Source organism: Phyllostomus discolor, chromosome 5 (genome assembly GCF_004126475.2).
Source record: "Phyllostomus discolor isolate MPI-MPIP mPhyDis1 chromosome 5, mPhyDis1.pri.v3, whole genome shotgun sequence".
NCBI classification, from domain to species: domain Eukaryota; kingdom Metazoa; phylum Chordata; class Mammalia; order Chiroptera; family Phyllostomidae; genus Phyllostomus; species Phyllostomus discolor.
Genome location: NC_040907.2, coordinates 144,265,418 through 144,280,751, shown reverse-complemented (window position 1 = coordinate 144,280,751; position 15,334 = coordinate 144,265,418). Strand labels below are relative to the sequence as shown.

The following is a 15,334-nucleotide window of genomic DNA, read 5'->3' as shown; positions in this document are numbered from 1 at the left end:
CAGGGCTTGGGCCCTGGAAAGACTATGGAGTAGAATGTCATCACAGAGTTATCTCTACACTTTAAAATAGGAATGTTGAGAACCTGAAGTCCTCCTGTTACCTAGTGAGCACATGGAGTGTACTGTCATTGGTAGTAAAATTATTATTATCAAATTACAAGTATGTGCATGTATGTGGGGGACCCCAAAAACCCTGGAATTTATTAAAAAATTGTGTATTTATTCTCACATGTTCAAACTTGAGTCACCTTTAAAGTACTCTCCATTTGATGCGATACAATTATTGAGACATTATTCCACTGCTCAGCACAATTTTTGCATTCATTGATTTTGATACCTTTTAGTGCTTTTGCTGTTTTTTGTTTCACCTCTTCCACATTGGCAAAATGTTTCCCTTTGAGGACTTTTTTCATTCAGGGAAACAAATAAAAAAGGAAGGGTGGGACATGGAGGCCATGCCATTTTTTGGTCAAAAGCTGCTGAATGCTCATAAATCGCCCATCATGAAATGGACAAATGTGTTGAAAAAGTCTTTAAAAAAATTCACGGAGCCTCTCACAACTCCAGCTGGCACACTGATATGGTTGGGTTCCTAGAACACTCACCTACTGGGGAAAGCCTGTGCTACAAGGGGCCTGCCCTCTAGAAGATAATTCCATTTTAGAGGGGGACCTCCTCATATGTGGCAGATACACATTTTAATATGGGTTTTATTCAGTGTAGGATAGTGCAAAACCCCCTTAGGCTGTCTTATGTCAGGAGGTTCTACAAACATAACTACAGGCCGCTGCAAAATGACTTAGAGAGCCTCGCTCCTAGGGCTGGGGGAAAGGCTTGTTTTCTCTCAGCCCTACAGATACAGACATCGCTAACACCAGTTTATGACCAGCAGTTAGTTATGTTCAAAAGAGAGACTTGGAGACTCTTGTGGTGAACTCCATTGCAATCCTCACTTGCAGTCTTTCCACGGGACAGGTATAGCTCTGCAGTGAAGAAGGAATCCCGAAGGAGGGTACCCTTTTCCTGCAAGCTCTTCCTGTCCCACTGACTGCAATGGCAGATGGGATGACTGTAGCAGATGAGAGAACATTGGATCAGAAAATACATTCTACAGTTTTCCAGTTCAAACCAAACCAGGAAAGAAAGGAACATGGAGTCTTTGGAACTAGCACATCACAACCCCAATAAGATTTCTTATTTTCTAATGTCTAGTAGAGGGGCTAAATGGCTTCTCAAATTTTAGCTTGCATCGTGACCACCTGGAAGACTTATAACATATAAATTGAGATCCTCTCTTCCCCCTACCCCTGAATTTGAGACCTGAGAATCTACATTTAAAACAAATTCCCAGGTTATATGGATGCTCATGATTAGGGGACCACACCTGGAGAACAGTTGGTTTAGCGAAGAGCAAATTTCATAGTGATCACAATTGCATAGTTTCATAGTAATCAAGAGACTTTGCATCAATAAGACAAGTCCTAGAGGAGAAGATAGAGAGGAAAATTTCAGATATTCCATGCAGCATCATTTTCACTGATACATCCCCTAGAGCAAAGGATATAAAGGAAAGGATAAACAAATGGGATTTCATCAAATTAAAAAGCTTCTGCACGGCTGAAGAAAACATCAGCAAAATGGAAAGGGAACCAACCATATGGGAAAACATATTTTCCAATAATACCTCAGGCAAGTGCTGATCTCCAAAATATATAAAGAACTCATACAACTCCACTCCAGGAAGACAAACACCAAATGAAAAAATGGACAAAGGACCTGAACAGACACTTCTCCAAGGAAGACAGACAGAGGGCCCAGAGACATATGAAAGGATGCTCAGCATCACTAGCCATCAGAGGGATGCAAATTAAAACCACAATGAGATACCACTTCACACTGGTCAGAATGGCCATCATAACCAAATCAACAAACAAGTGCTGGAAAGGTTGTGGAGAAAAGGGAACCCTAGGGCACTGCTGGTGGGAATGTAGACTGGTGCAGCCACTGTGGAAAACTGTATGGAATTTCCTCAGAAAACTAAAAATGGAACTTCCTTTTGACCCAGAAATTCCACTGCTGGGATTATACCCTAAGAATCCTGAAACACCTATTTAAAAGAACCTATGCACCCCAATGTTCATAGTAGTACAATTTACAATAGAGGAGTGCTGGAAGCAACCTAAGTGCCCATCAGTAAATGAGTGGATCAAAAAACTGTGGTACATTTACATGATGGAATACTACACAGCAGAAAGAGGGAAGGCATTCCTACCCTTTGTGAGAGCATGGATGGATCTGGAAAGCATTATGCTAAGTGAAATAATCCAGGTGGTGAAAGACAAATACCATATGATCTCACCTGTAAGTGGAACCTAATCAACAAAATAAACAAGCAAGCAAAATATAACCAAAGACATTGAAATAAAGAACAAAGTGACAGTAAACAGAGGGAGGTGGGAGGAAATAATGGGGAAGGGGGAAGGAGGAAGGGCCATCAAGGAACATGGATAAAGCACACATGGACAAAGCCAAGGAGGGGTAGGATCAAGGGTGGGAGGTGGGGGTGGCTGGGGTGGGGGGAGGGTAGTTGTCAGGGGGAAAGGGAGATAACTACACCTGGACAACAACAAAAACATTTTTTTTAAAAAAGAACAGAAAAATGGCCATCTTATAAATAGCTTCTTCTCCTTGCCACTTGAAGATAATCAGTGTTGCCTGAAAGGATCTAAACGCTGACTGGTCCCCATGCCTGTCTCTGCATAGGCCCAGGCCTCTGTTACCTGGTGAACATGTCAGTGTTTCCTGGGAAATAGTCACTGCATTTACCGAGTGCTACACAAATGACTGTTTTGGAGTCAAGATAGCTTTCTCATTGATTCTCCTAAAAGTACTGCTGCTCCTGCTGAGCAAGCTTGGTAATGGGACAGTGAGGAAATGTGTCTCTGTGCATCTTGTCCGTCTCCCCTCTCTGGATCTCCCTTCCTACATTCTTTCCTGTGCTGTGTGCTCATGGAAATGGATGGTATGGATTTCATTAATGGGACCTCTTTCATTGTTGACTTCCTTTTGGGTTTGGCCCACTGGCAGGCATCAGCCAGAAGTTAGAGCACAGGAGGAGGTGAAGTTTGGGGTCTTAATTCCCATTGTTCCAGGCTTTGGGTTGTCAGTGGTTGAGTTTTACACCAAACTTCTTGAGAAGCCCTCCCCTACAGGTATAGCTGAGGGTCTCAATAGGTCTGGTGACTGCTTGCTCCCTCCCCCTGCCCTTGCCGGCCTAGAGGTGTTAACACCGTTGGGAGGCCCTGGGTTCAGCACCATCTTCTGCTGATTTTCCACTCTGTCTTAAACAGCCCTCTTACTAAATTCTCCTCATTACCAGGTCATTAGGGGTGTCTGTCAGAGTCAGAGGCATGAGTGAATCAGCTCTCTTGGCAGGGGGCCTAAGAACTGGCCCTTTAGGAAAGTTGAGGAATGTCAAAAGACACAGAAACAAGATCAACAAGGCAGAGAAAGTTACCTCATGGTGCCACAAGGCCTCAGTTGCTGGGTTCAGGAAGGGAGGAGGCTGCTCTGAGATTTGGTCCATGCAGCTCTAAAACTTCTCAGATAAGCATGGTATTTATATATGGCAGCTATACCCAGGAGATTTTGCTCACCCTGAAGGCCCAATAAGATCAGCAGGTTTTCCATCTGGGTGAAAATGAATCTTAGAAAGAGGGGCTGTCTCTGCTTTGATTGCCAGTACATGCTCAGCTTTGGCAACTGGGAGGGTGCTTGTGAGAAGCTGTTTTGATATGCAAATTCCCTACAGGGGCAATGTGGCATAGAGCACAGAGACTACCTGGACCTTATGATCACTTCAGTGTTGTAGAAAGATCAGCGGGGGGACAGAGATCCAGATTTTTGTGCAACACGTCCAATTCTTGTCTAATTTGTAACGGTCAACAATGTACCCACTGATATGATTCTGGGGACATCTGCAATGAAAACTACTTGGGCTGGAGTGAGTGGCTTATGACTAAAGGGACAATCTAGAGAGCCACTGTCAACTTGTGGGGACTGAGAGGTGCCTCATGTCGTGACTCTGACTGTGTAGCTGCTAAGGTAGCACACTCTGTTGGGGGCTTTGGTCCAGGGCAACCTAGATGATCCTACCTTAGGTCTCAAGTCAGGGAGCCGTGGACATGCCCATGCCCAGAGGCTGGCATCCAGCCTTTCCCAAGGAGGGACTGACCTGTGCAGGGGGAAAAGAGACTTTAAAAGGGTCATGTCTGGTCAGTTATTGCCTTCTAGTCCTGTATCATTTGGAAAGCTGCTAGCAGGCTAATCGAGTTTTTAGGTGAAAATATTTTCTGTGAGACACCAGCGCAAACCCCTTTCTGAAAGAAAGGGATGGAAGAGTAAATAAGTGCTGAAATGAAGGGAGGGCTGTTGCCCCTTACAGGAGAATGGCTGTGTATCAGGGAAACAGAGCAAGTGTTCTTCCCATGATAAGTGTGAACTTGGCAACAGTCCTGATTCTGCAGGACTCTGGTCCAGCTGATTAGGTATTTAGAATCTCGCCCAGTGTGTCTTTTACATAAACAGACCCATGAACCACACAGGACAGAGAAGCATTAAGGAGAGAGGCAACAGTCAACAAAGTCTGTGAATGTGCGTGTGTGTGTGTTTACAAATAGAAAAGAGCAATGAAAACTAGAAAGAGCAATTAATTTCTAATGCACAGCGTTCCTACCTGAGGAAATGAGCCTTACCTGCTGAACTATGAGTTCAATATCCGGATTCAAGGACCAGCTCTGTGTTTAACTGACAAGCTGGGTGAATTTGATTTAACTTAAACTCTATTAGTTGCCTCAACAGTTAAATAGATAGGTTGGCCTTGGACAGTAGTTTGCAACCCTGGCTGCAAACTGGAAAATTCCCTGAGAATCTTTAAATGCATGTATGCCTAAGCTAATCTCTAGTTGAATGAATCAGAATTTTTAGGAGTAAGGCTCAAGCATTGGAATGATCAGTTAATAAAAAATGAACAAACAGAAACCCCAAGGTAATTTTATTGTGCAATCATGGTTTAAAAGCACCGAGCTAGAGTTTTGCTACTAAGAGTATGGTCTGTACACCAGTAGCATCAGCATCAATTAAGGCTTATCAGATATGCAGAATGTTAAGCCCCTCCATACACCTATTAAATTAGAGTGTTTCCCTTAACAAGATGTTCAGGTGATTCGTTGGTATGTTGAAGTTTGAGAAGTGCCTTCTTAGCTGATTCCTAGGTCCCTTTCAAGTTTGAATGCTATGGAGGGTGGACAGGGACTGATTCCTACTACATACCCATCTTTCTATGAGGCTCTGAATCCGTAACTTCATTTCTCTGTTTCTGGTGTCCCTGTGCGCATCTTAATAATCCACATAATGTGTTAAAGGATGTAGCTCAGTGTTTTTACCTCTACTTGGAGGGTCTCATGTTTGCTTTTGAGATTACTCATGTTTGTAAATATGTGCTAATCATCCACAGAGAAAATATTCAGCCACCAAAAACTACTCTTCTCTGAAAACTTCAGTAATTTTCATACCATCTCAGGGGTCTTGGTAGCTATCTTTGGCCCACCATTATTGGCATTTTTGACTGACTCCCATGTTTTTCAGTTCTAACTGAATTTTCATGATTTTATGATTACAAATAAGAGCCCTTATCTGCGAGCACTCCATCAGCTGAGGCTATGTTGAGACCCTGAAGTGGAGAAGGGAGTGGAGAATGGATTAAACAGGTGGAGCATGGGTCATTTTTAGGGCAATGAAACCCTTCTTATGTTAGTGTAATGGTGGGTACATGATGTTAAATGCAATACAAAGGTGAACCCTAAAGTGAACTATGGGTTTTAGTAATAACATATTAATAGTGGATATTCAGTAGAAACGAATACACCACAGAATGCAAGATGTTACTCATAGCGGAAACTGCAGGACAGGTGACGGTGTGGAGCAGGTGATGTATAGAACTCTACTTTCTCTGCATTGTTTCCAGAAGCCTAAAAGTACTCTAAAAGCTTTTTAAGCAGAAGAAAAAAAGACTTGCAATAAGTTTGGGTGACTATTGCAAAGGAGGGAGGGTGAGTATGGCAACAGGGAGATGGCTTTGATCATAAATCCTGCAAATGTCTCAAAGATTAGTCAGAAAAAGGGTTTTCTTTTCTATGGAGGTGTAAACAAGGATTGAAAGAAGTGGGTGTGGGCAAGGAGGGCAATGGGTGGCGGATCCACCAGCTGAGTAGGAAATATTTTTCCTGGTCCTCAGCCAATTTTGAGGGGGATTGCTTGGCATTCCAGTGTGTGCTTAATCTGAGTGGTCATCCAGCTTGCAGGGTCTGGTGGGGGTCGGGGGAGTGGGGAGGAGAGAAATTCGGTGAAGTTAAGTTTACAGACATTTTCTTCACATTGGTCAGTGCAGACAAATCATTCATTGACTTATTCATGAGACACAGAACAGGAATTTGGAGGGTCTGTGTTTGGATTGTCATAGGTAAGTAAGGAGGAGGGCATGACCAGACTTGTCTAAGTAATAGGGGGAAGGGTATTCTTTGCAGTTCAACAAATGGGCACAAGAGAAACTGAAACAGGCATGTGGATTACAACAGGTCCTGAAGCCACACCAGCAGGGCCAGGCAGGCTGCAGGCAGAGAGAGGGAGGCAGGACCTGGGGCATAGGTCTTCAGTGTGGTTCATAGGTAAATGCTTTAGTGATCCCATGCTAAGGCTGGATTAGTCAATTCCAACCACAAACAAGTAGGGTTTTGGTTAGTTTCACTGGGATCTTATTTAAGGGGAGCACAAAGGAAAGTCTCTGGGAGGTTGGGGGAGACTGTTGATCACAAGGACTTTTGGGGAAGTCATCTCGGGAACTTCCATTTGCTTGTGACTCTGCAGGCTGTTGTCTAGGGCATGCACTTACTCGAGGGGCCAATGTTAGTGTAAGGCCTTTACAGCCCTCCTCTGGCTGCTTGGCCAAACAAAAAGGAAACCTAGGCAGCAACACCATGGATTAGCTAAACAAAACGCTCCACATTTACAGTTGGGGGAGGGTGGGTAAATATTTTGACCATAGCTGTTTTCCTGGAGCACAGGGCTCAGAGGAAGTTCGACATTGTCAACATCCTTCTAAACTGTCAGGTGCTTGGTGCTGCCTCTTCAAAGACCTCTGGCCTCTCTGGGCTTCGTGTGTTTGTGGAGACAGGAGACACTACACTAGGGTTATGAAGCCTCAGAGAATATTATCATCATCATGACGTCAACAAATTCATTCTGTCGGGTTTGAGCACCAGCCAAAAGGGATTAGATCTGCCAGTGATTTATCGACACTGCCTGATAAGCCTCCATGATCCGGTTGCCTCTGAGAGGCATAGTTTTCTTTGTGAACTGTGTCTATGTGTGTAATTAAAACTATTTTCTTGTGAATCTGTCTCTTATAATGTTTGATTCATGTCCCTAGCCATTGAATCTAGGAGGGTAGAAGTAAAAAGACTTTTTCTCCTATACTATGTAAAAGCCCAAGCTCTCTCCACTCCTTTGAGTTACTCACTACTGAGTTCTCCCACTACACATTAATAAACTACAGCTGACTTTTCTGTTGCTAACCTTTCTTTGTCAGTTTAATTTTCAGGGCCCTGGGCTGAGAACCTGGTAATGAAGCAGGACAGAAAGAAATTAGGGGAAAATCCTGACAAGTGCAATGAGGAAATAGGAGCGGGTATCACAGGGCCAATAAGCTGCTAGGTTCTCTTGCTTGAGTCCCCACCTCCACCATGATCAAAGGGAAACAGCTGATAGCAAGAAAAGTTCTGCCATCATCACAGAGGTCAATGATCGCAAGGACTGGCTAAAACCAGATCAATCCAAGAAGGAGGAAAAATTGATCAGAGAATCAACTCTGAAGCTTATTATACTATCATTATAATGAAAACTGACACTGTTACAGAACAAACAAGGGGGGTCTGGGACAATATACTATTATTGAAAAAAAGCCCCCAGGTCTGTACCCTCCGCAGCCAGAGGAAAGACGTCTCTCTATGCCAGAGATTTGTGAAAAGGTAAGGAAATGTTTATTTAATGCTATACAAACTTAAAGTAGTGACCTAATGTCTTTATCAAAAATCCTAAAGTCCCTTTTAAAACCCCCACAAACAGACACAGTCCTTCCTTCCTTCCCCCTTTGCCCAGCCCAGAGTACCGTATCTCAGGAAAGGAAATAGAAGTCCATGGCTCAGGCAGTCCTCTGGTTCTTCCCAGTTAGTACTCCATCTCGACTGGGAGACCTCTCTGGGTTCCCGACACCCTCAGCTAAGTCGCCGGGATCTCTGCTAAAACCAGGTGGTGGTTCCCCCTTCTAAAGCTGCGGGAGTCTCCACTCTGTCAAGGCCGCATGGTTCTCCCTCAATGGCTGCCGTGTCTGGGTTTAAATCCCCGTGCCAATCTTCCTCTGCAGCCCCATTTCCAACTCCTCCTACACTTGGGCACACTTGCCCTCATTCTGCTGTCTTCTCCAGCTTTTCTGGTTGCCATCGTGGGTCTGGGCAGGTGTGACCCCATGTCCTGGATCCAATCTTCTTCAAGCCCCCACGCAGGTGCTGTAACTCAGGGGACCTGCCCCCCAGTCACATCTTGGGGGGAGGTCCCTTTCCATCCCCTTGGCCTTGAGCATGGCCATAGCTATTTAGCATATTTAAGTGACCAGCCAAAGGCTATAGGTATGCTAAATGACCATGCCATGGATTAGCTGCAAAGCTGCCCTGCATGTTCTTGCTCTGTGTGCCCCTTCTCCCAACTCACACCTGTGGGGGAAGGGGTGAAGACACCTTAAAATCTCCTGGACACCTTGAGTTCTGGACCCCATTTCAAATGCCTATTTGGGATCCCCCCTCTTGGCTGCATCCTGTAACAACACCACAGGTACAAGGGGGGTGAGGCGAGGTGAACACCATGACATTTCCTGAACAAACCATTTTAAGAACTAGGACGCTCCCAACCAGAAGGCAGAGACAGAATTGGTGCCGCAAAGTTAAAAAACCGGGAACATGGAAAACCCAGGAACTGACTGACCACACACGCAACTGACATGTCCATTTGTCTGTGTCCACTCCCATGCACACTTTCACTGCTTCTCCAGCGGTGCCCTGTGAGACTCGCAACCATGTGGGCAGGGGGTGCTGGCAGCCCGTCTTGAACTCAACCCCTGATCCTCTCTCCAGGAACCCATGTCCCAGCCTCTTCTGTTTCCTCTACCTGAATAAAACTTGCTAGTTCTCCCTCTGATTTCATTCTCAGAATCTTCCTGGGCAAGTCAAGAGCCTAAAGGTTGTCTCATATGCGAAAGGTCTCAGGCCATCCTGGGGCAGGGCCAGTCTCTGACACAGAACCGGTTTGGTGACAGGAGGGTAGAGGAAAATAACTTTTTCTCCCTTATACTATAATAAATCTTACTGATGATTATTGCTACATGCTGAGTCTTTCAGTCTTTTTAGCAAATGAGCAAACCTGAGAGTGGACTTGAATCCCCTTACCCCCATGTTAGAACAATCCTGACTCAAGAAATATGCTGAAGCATTGTTTGGGAAAGGGAAGGATGAACGCACAAGGGATGACAAAACTTTGGTGCCTGGTGGCTCTGGAGTCACTCGTGGTATGTATGCAACAGCAGCTGAGCTACTGTCTGTTGGTAAGAGGTTTCAGTTACCCGTGGGGTTTGAAACAGGTATCTAACCACAAGAGAGTTGGCTTGAGGATTCAATCTCTGGCTGCTTTTGGCCCAGCTGGATAGAGGGAGGGGAAAATCTTGCAGCCAAGGAAATGCCTTTGGTTTTTATTCTCTCCTTCCAGTGGGAGGAGAAAGGGCTGAAACATTTCTAAAGGAGAGCTTTGGATGGACCAGAAATATCAAAAGTTTGTATTGTTCTTTCTTCCAAGCAGGAGAAAAAAAGGGTTAATCAGCTAGGCGGATGGAGGGGAATTTTTTCTAGTCATTTCTTCAGCTGGTGGCTGCCACTGCTGTAATAGCTTCCCCCTTCTTCGTTCCAACCCTTGCATTACAATCCAGGTCTCCCCAGCCCTCCAATGTTAACTCTGTAAAGTGGAATTTACTGGGAGGACTTTCAGTAAATATGCAATGGGAAATCAAAAAAGGAGATGATTTCATATATGGTGGCTATTCCATTGGTGTTATAGTAGGTAGGTAGTTAGATATTAATGAAAGAGAAGGGAGCCAAACATCTAATCAAGCTGGATTAATTAGGAAGGGGCAGCTTCACAGTTACTCCAGGCATCCAGTGGACAGGAAAGACCAGTTTCCAATCTCCCCAGGGAACAACCTGTTTGAAGGCCTGGATTACTGGGGAGAGGGATGAACAGCTGGGGGGAAATTCTTCTGCTGAGACCTGCACAGTAGAAGCCAAATGAGGAGGAAAAACTATGGGGCATGTGCAGTAGGAGCCAAAATGGTGACCCTAAGGGAAGGAGTCTAATCTGGGAAAATCTGGGAAAACAACTGGACAGGATCAGGGCAGGAAACCCAGGCAGATCCAGGAGAGGGATTGGACATGAGGTGGGTGCAGCCCAAGCCTGCAAAGTTCGGAAGAAGATTGGTTAGTTTGAAAGGAAATTGACCCCTTCCCAAACCCCAGGAGACATAATCAAAGTTTAACAAAGACCCCCATGGTGGCACCCTGGCGCACATGCTTGTTCTCTCTCCCCTTGGCAGGTGCCTGGGCCCGGGTGTGACAGCTGGCTGGCAAGATCTCAGCCAGGGTATCATTGGCCCTTATGGTGGACATGCACATGGGGAAATGAGGCACAGAGACATTCTACATTTCTGGGCCCTAGCTGTCCTTAGCCTGATGAGCTTGGGTGCAGGCTTGCAGAGCAGAGGCTGGACTTCTTCCCCAGCAGTGACAGGCCTGAGCCACCTGGTTGTGGATGAGACACTGTGGCAGCCTCTTCAGGAGCATCTATGCCCTGTGTGCCCCTCCAATAAATCTTGCTAATACACTTCACATTCTCCAATGTGTAAGTCCCCAGAAATTCTTTTCTCAAAACTTTGCATGAAAACCCATTTCCAGACCAGTTTGGCAGACCTGCCTAGGTCCCAGCCCACATCTGACAACATTGGGATATATGATGAGATTAATATAAACTGTCATATACTTACAATTTTAGAAATGCTAGTGGGATCTCCTCAGTCAGGAAAAATTGCCGTAATAAAAGGAATTGTGCTAGTGGGACACCATTTTCTCCCTTTTTGCAGCTTATGCAGGGGTTGGAATTCAAAGTTTTTGAGTACTGAAAACAGAGGAAGTCTTGTAATGTGTGATTTTTGCTATGATGCTCACCTTTGACAGCCCCTGGAAAAAGGGAGACCACCTAAAAAGAGAGGCAATCACCGATGGAGAAAGCAGGTTTTCGTTGCTAATGAGCCCTTGAGAGATCAGATGTCTGAGACTTGGAGGCTGGTGATTTTCCGGGCTGATGTACGGTATGTATTTTTGAGTGAGTCAATTAGAATTCTAAGACTAACAACACAGAAGGCTTAGGAAAGCCTTTTTAGACCATGGCGGGCTGGCCCAGCCTTGTCCGGGCTTTGCTGCTGCATCAAGAACAGCTGACTCTTGCCCTGACCAGTGTGGCTCAGTTTGTTGCGTATGGTACCACAAAGCAAAAGGTCACAGTTTCGATTCTCATCAGCGCACATGCCTGGGTTTCAGGTTCAGTTCCTGGTCAGGGTGCCTACAACAGGAAATCAATCAATGTTTCTGTCTCACATTGATGTTTTTCTCCCTCTCTTTCTCACTTTCTTCCCCTCTCTCTAAAAATAAATAAATAAACTCTTAAAAAGAAAGAAAAAGAAAAACATCTGACTGTTGAAATCTGGAACTTACAGATCCTAACTGCCTGGACTGGACTCGAGGCTAAAACCTGGGGCTGACGGCTGCTGAGCTGTGTTAGCCTTAGTTTTTGCTGTGCTGACCTGAGAGAGGTCTCTGTGAAGAGAACCCAGATTCTGGGGCCTTTGCACAACAGCACACTCCTCTGTGGGGCCCTAATTCATAAAAACATCATCGATGCCAGCGTGACTATCTGGGTCACGATCAAATGCCTACAGGGAAAGACATTGCTCTGTCCTGGCTGGCGTAGCTCAGTGGACTGAGTGCAGGCTACAAACCCAAGTGTCGCAGGTTCGATTCCCAGTCAGGGTACATGCCTGGGTTGCAGGCCATGACCCCCAGCAACCGCACATTGATGTTTCTCTCTCTCTCTCTTTCTCCCTCCCTTCCCTCTAAAAATAAAAATAAATAAATAAAATCTTAAAAAAAGACATTGCTCTGACTGACCATCTGAAATAATAGCAGCAGATCATCTCTCTATTTTTTATTATAGAGGAAGAAAAAAATCTCTTTCCTCTATCCATCTGAGGTTCTTGGATGGAGCCTGCAAATTAGACTGACAAAGAAACAAATTAATAACAGAAAAACAAAGAAGTTCAATAACATGTGCCTAATGCGTATCCATGGAGGCACCCAGTAATGAGTATTTCAAAGGCATGGTTAGAACTTGGGCTTATATAGCATTTTATCAAAAGGACAATATGCTTGTTGAAAAGAGGTGAGACAAAGGAAGAGGCTTTGAGTTTTTAGGGGCTGCAAATTGCGGGAAGGTAAGCATATGGAGGAAACCAATGGAAGATGAGATGTGTATGTAATAAGACTGTTATCCCTTCCTGGTCCAGGAACGGGGCAGGGAAGGGCACATTTACATGGGGAATTGATCTTCTGCCTTCAGGCAGATAGGGAGGGCAAACAGCTCATCCTGTGTCTGATTTTTCTCAGTTGCTTTCAGCTCAACATGGGCCTCGTGGTACAGAAGCTAGCTGCATTTCTGACTGGTGATTCTTGTTGAAAGCTGTGAGCTGGGAGAGGACACATTACAGGGAGTATGACCCTCTCCTCCCACCCCTGACAGATAAAGCCATGGACCTTGTCCAGGTCCTGTCACTGCTATTGATTTCTTTTCAATTTTCTACGTTGTTGTGGTCTGTGAGAATGGGATGATAGCTCGACTGCATGTCTCTTGCCTTTGTCCTAGTGTACACATCTTAGTAAGGCATGTGGTCTGATTGTTAAATGCAAGTGACTCCAGAAAACAGTTGCTCATTTCTAGGCTCACCATATAAATGATCAGGACAAAGTGGTGGGGAGTGATATAAACCCATTTTGAAAGTTTTAAAAAATGCAGGCTTTGGGTCATTCCTAAACATGATGCCTCTTTTTGGTTAAGTTGTATAAAATATTTTTCTGTGAAAACATTTTTTTCCCTCTTGCATATAACCTGGGTCTGGGCGAAAGAGAATAGGGGGTAATTGAGAAAGAATGAAAAGTTATAGTTGTTGAACAAGACACTTTGAATTGTTCTCGGAAGCCGTCCTTCCCTTCTGGGGGGAATCCCCCCATTCCACCTTTCCAAACTGTGCTAGAGTGCTTGGAATTCAGACTGCTGAGCACAGGGGACAGCAGGAGGGCAGTGGGGGGTGGGGCAGCCCCTGAACTTTTCACCCAGAAAAGCTCAGATATCATCTTCACTCATGACACATATGAACTGGTGGTTGGTATCGGGGTTAAGCAAATGTTTGGAACTAACTGTCAGGCAGTTCCTCTAAAACCAACTACTCAACCGAATTTTTTTGGACTGGACTGAAAGCCCTCCAGTGGAAGGCCACACCCGGAGAGCCTATTGACCTGTACTACCCAACTGAAGTATGTTTGCTTGGAATACCTAAACAACTAAATTCTGTTTCCAGGGGCACCATATATGTTTTCTGAGATTGTACTTCTTATGTATGCATACGATGATAATGCCTCAGCCCTGGGAGGCAGCCAGGTCATAGCCAGAGTTATGCTATGCCGTCAGGTAAAAAGGATAGTACAGAAATTCAGGGAGGAAGTGACTTGGGCTTCCAACATAAACCTTAATAATTAGTAGGATGACTAAATTCAGGATCTCTAAATGGCATAGCTGAGGCCCATACTGTAAGATCTCGCCCTGACATGGGAGATCCTACTGACAATACTTTGGCTTTAAATACACCTTGGCTAAGGGACCAAGGGAATGGACTGTGCAGAAAAGCATTAGGCTGGAGGCCATGATCTTTAGAAAGGCCAGTTTGCAAGATTGGCTCTTAGCTGGCATCTGGGAACTTGGATTTTTGGAGTGTTCCCACCATTCCCTAACCAATAAGCATGGTTATTGTTTATGCAAATGATATGGTTAATGCTGACACCTGCTAAGCCTAAGTGTTCTTATGTAACTAACTAGTCCCCAGTGGAACCATTGGCCATGAAGTCTCTAACAAGCTTCGTAAGAGTTGTTCCAATTTGATGCTGGAAGAATCAAGAAGATCCTGTATGATTCTCCCAGTATGATTCTACTGGGAGAGACTCTTGGAAACTCGGGCCTTGTTTTCTTTATCCTTGGACCTGTGCTTTTTTCCTGTGCTGATTTTGCTTTGTATCATTTTGTTGTCAATCTTAGCCATGAATATAGCTCTGCTAAGGCCTGTGAGTCCTTGCAGTGAAACCTACCAGACCCAGAGATTGTCTTGGGGACTCCTGATGTGACTTCTTAGACTTTGCACTGGCAAAAGCAATGCAAAAGCTATTCAACCATGCACCTCCATGTGGAGGTGTGAAGGGGAGGGAAGGCGGGCAAAGACTGGCCAAGTGTGGATCTCTCTCCAGCCTACCCAGTTTCCTGTGGGGATTTTCCTTTGTAAGACTCTCCTTCCCCAAATGGCTGCTCCTAGATTCCCAAACCATGGGGACACTGGCTAGGAACACAGCACCATTCTTGGGCATACTTGGGATAAGAGTCCATTTCCTGGCAGATGCCAGTTGCAAGTATATTCCCACATAATTTAGTAGAGACAAAGAAGCAGGAACATCCAAACTCTTCTCTCTTAATCTCAAATTGGAAGTCAATGTTTCTCTATAATCACTGTGTGTATGTGTGTGTCACCATTCTCAGCATGAAGTGCAGGGGACTATGAAATGGTGTTTAGCAGGGTGGCAACTGCCAAGATATTCCTGGGCGCACAACAACCCTGGTCTACAGTGGCAGCTGCTGACAGGGCACTGGGCTTGGGTGAGGTTCCTGAGCTGCAGTGAGAGTCATAGCCCCCACAGCCCTAGGATGGGCTAGCTACAGAGTGAGAGTGTTGTTAGTTCCAAGGACGAGCTAATGTGGACATGTTGAGAATAGCATGGCATGGCTGTAGCAATTACCCGCCTTCTCCCTCAGC

General features: G+C 45.0%; 1 protein-coding gene across 2 annotated transcripts in view; it reads right to left on the bottom strand.

Annotated features, from left to right (window-relative positions):
• Positions 1–15,334, bottom strand: part of LOC114497069 (interferon-induced protein with tetratricopeptide repeats 1B-like) — a 37,559-nt gene that overhangs the window by 3,853 nt on the left and 18,372 nt on the right. The window contains exon 1 of one of the 2 annotated variants that reach the window (XM_036026971.1): positions 3,518–3,554. The exons of the other annotated variant lie outside the window; for it this stretch is intronic. Coding sequence (XP_035882864.1) covers positions 3,518–3,522 — 5 coding nt within the window. The 5' untranslated portion in view covers positions 3,523–3,554. Of the gene's footprint in view, positions 1–3,517; positions 3,555–15,334 lie in introns of those variants that run through there. 2 annotated transcript variants of the gene reach the window in all.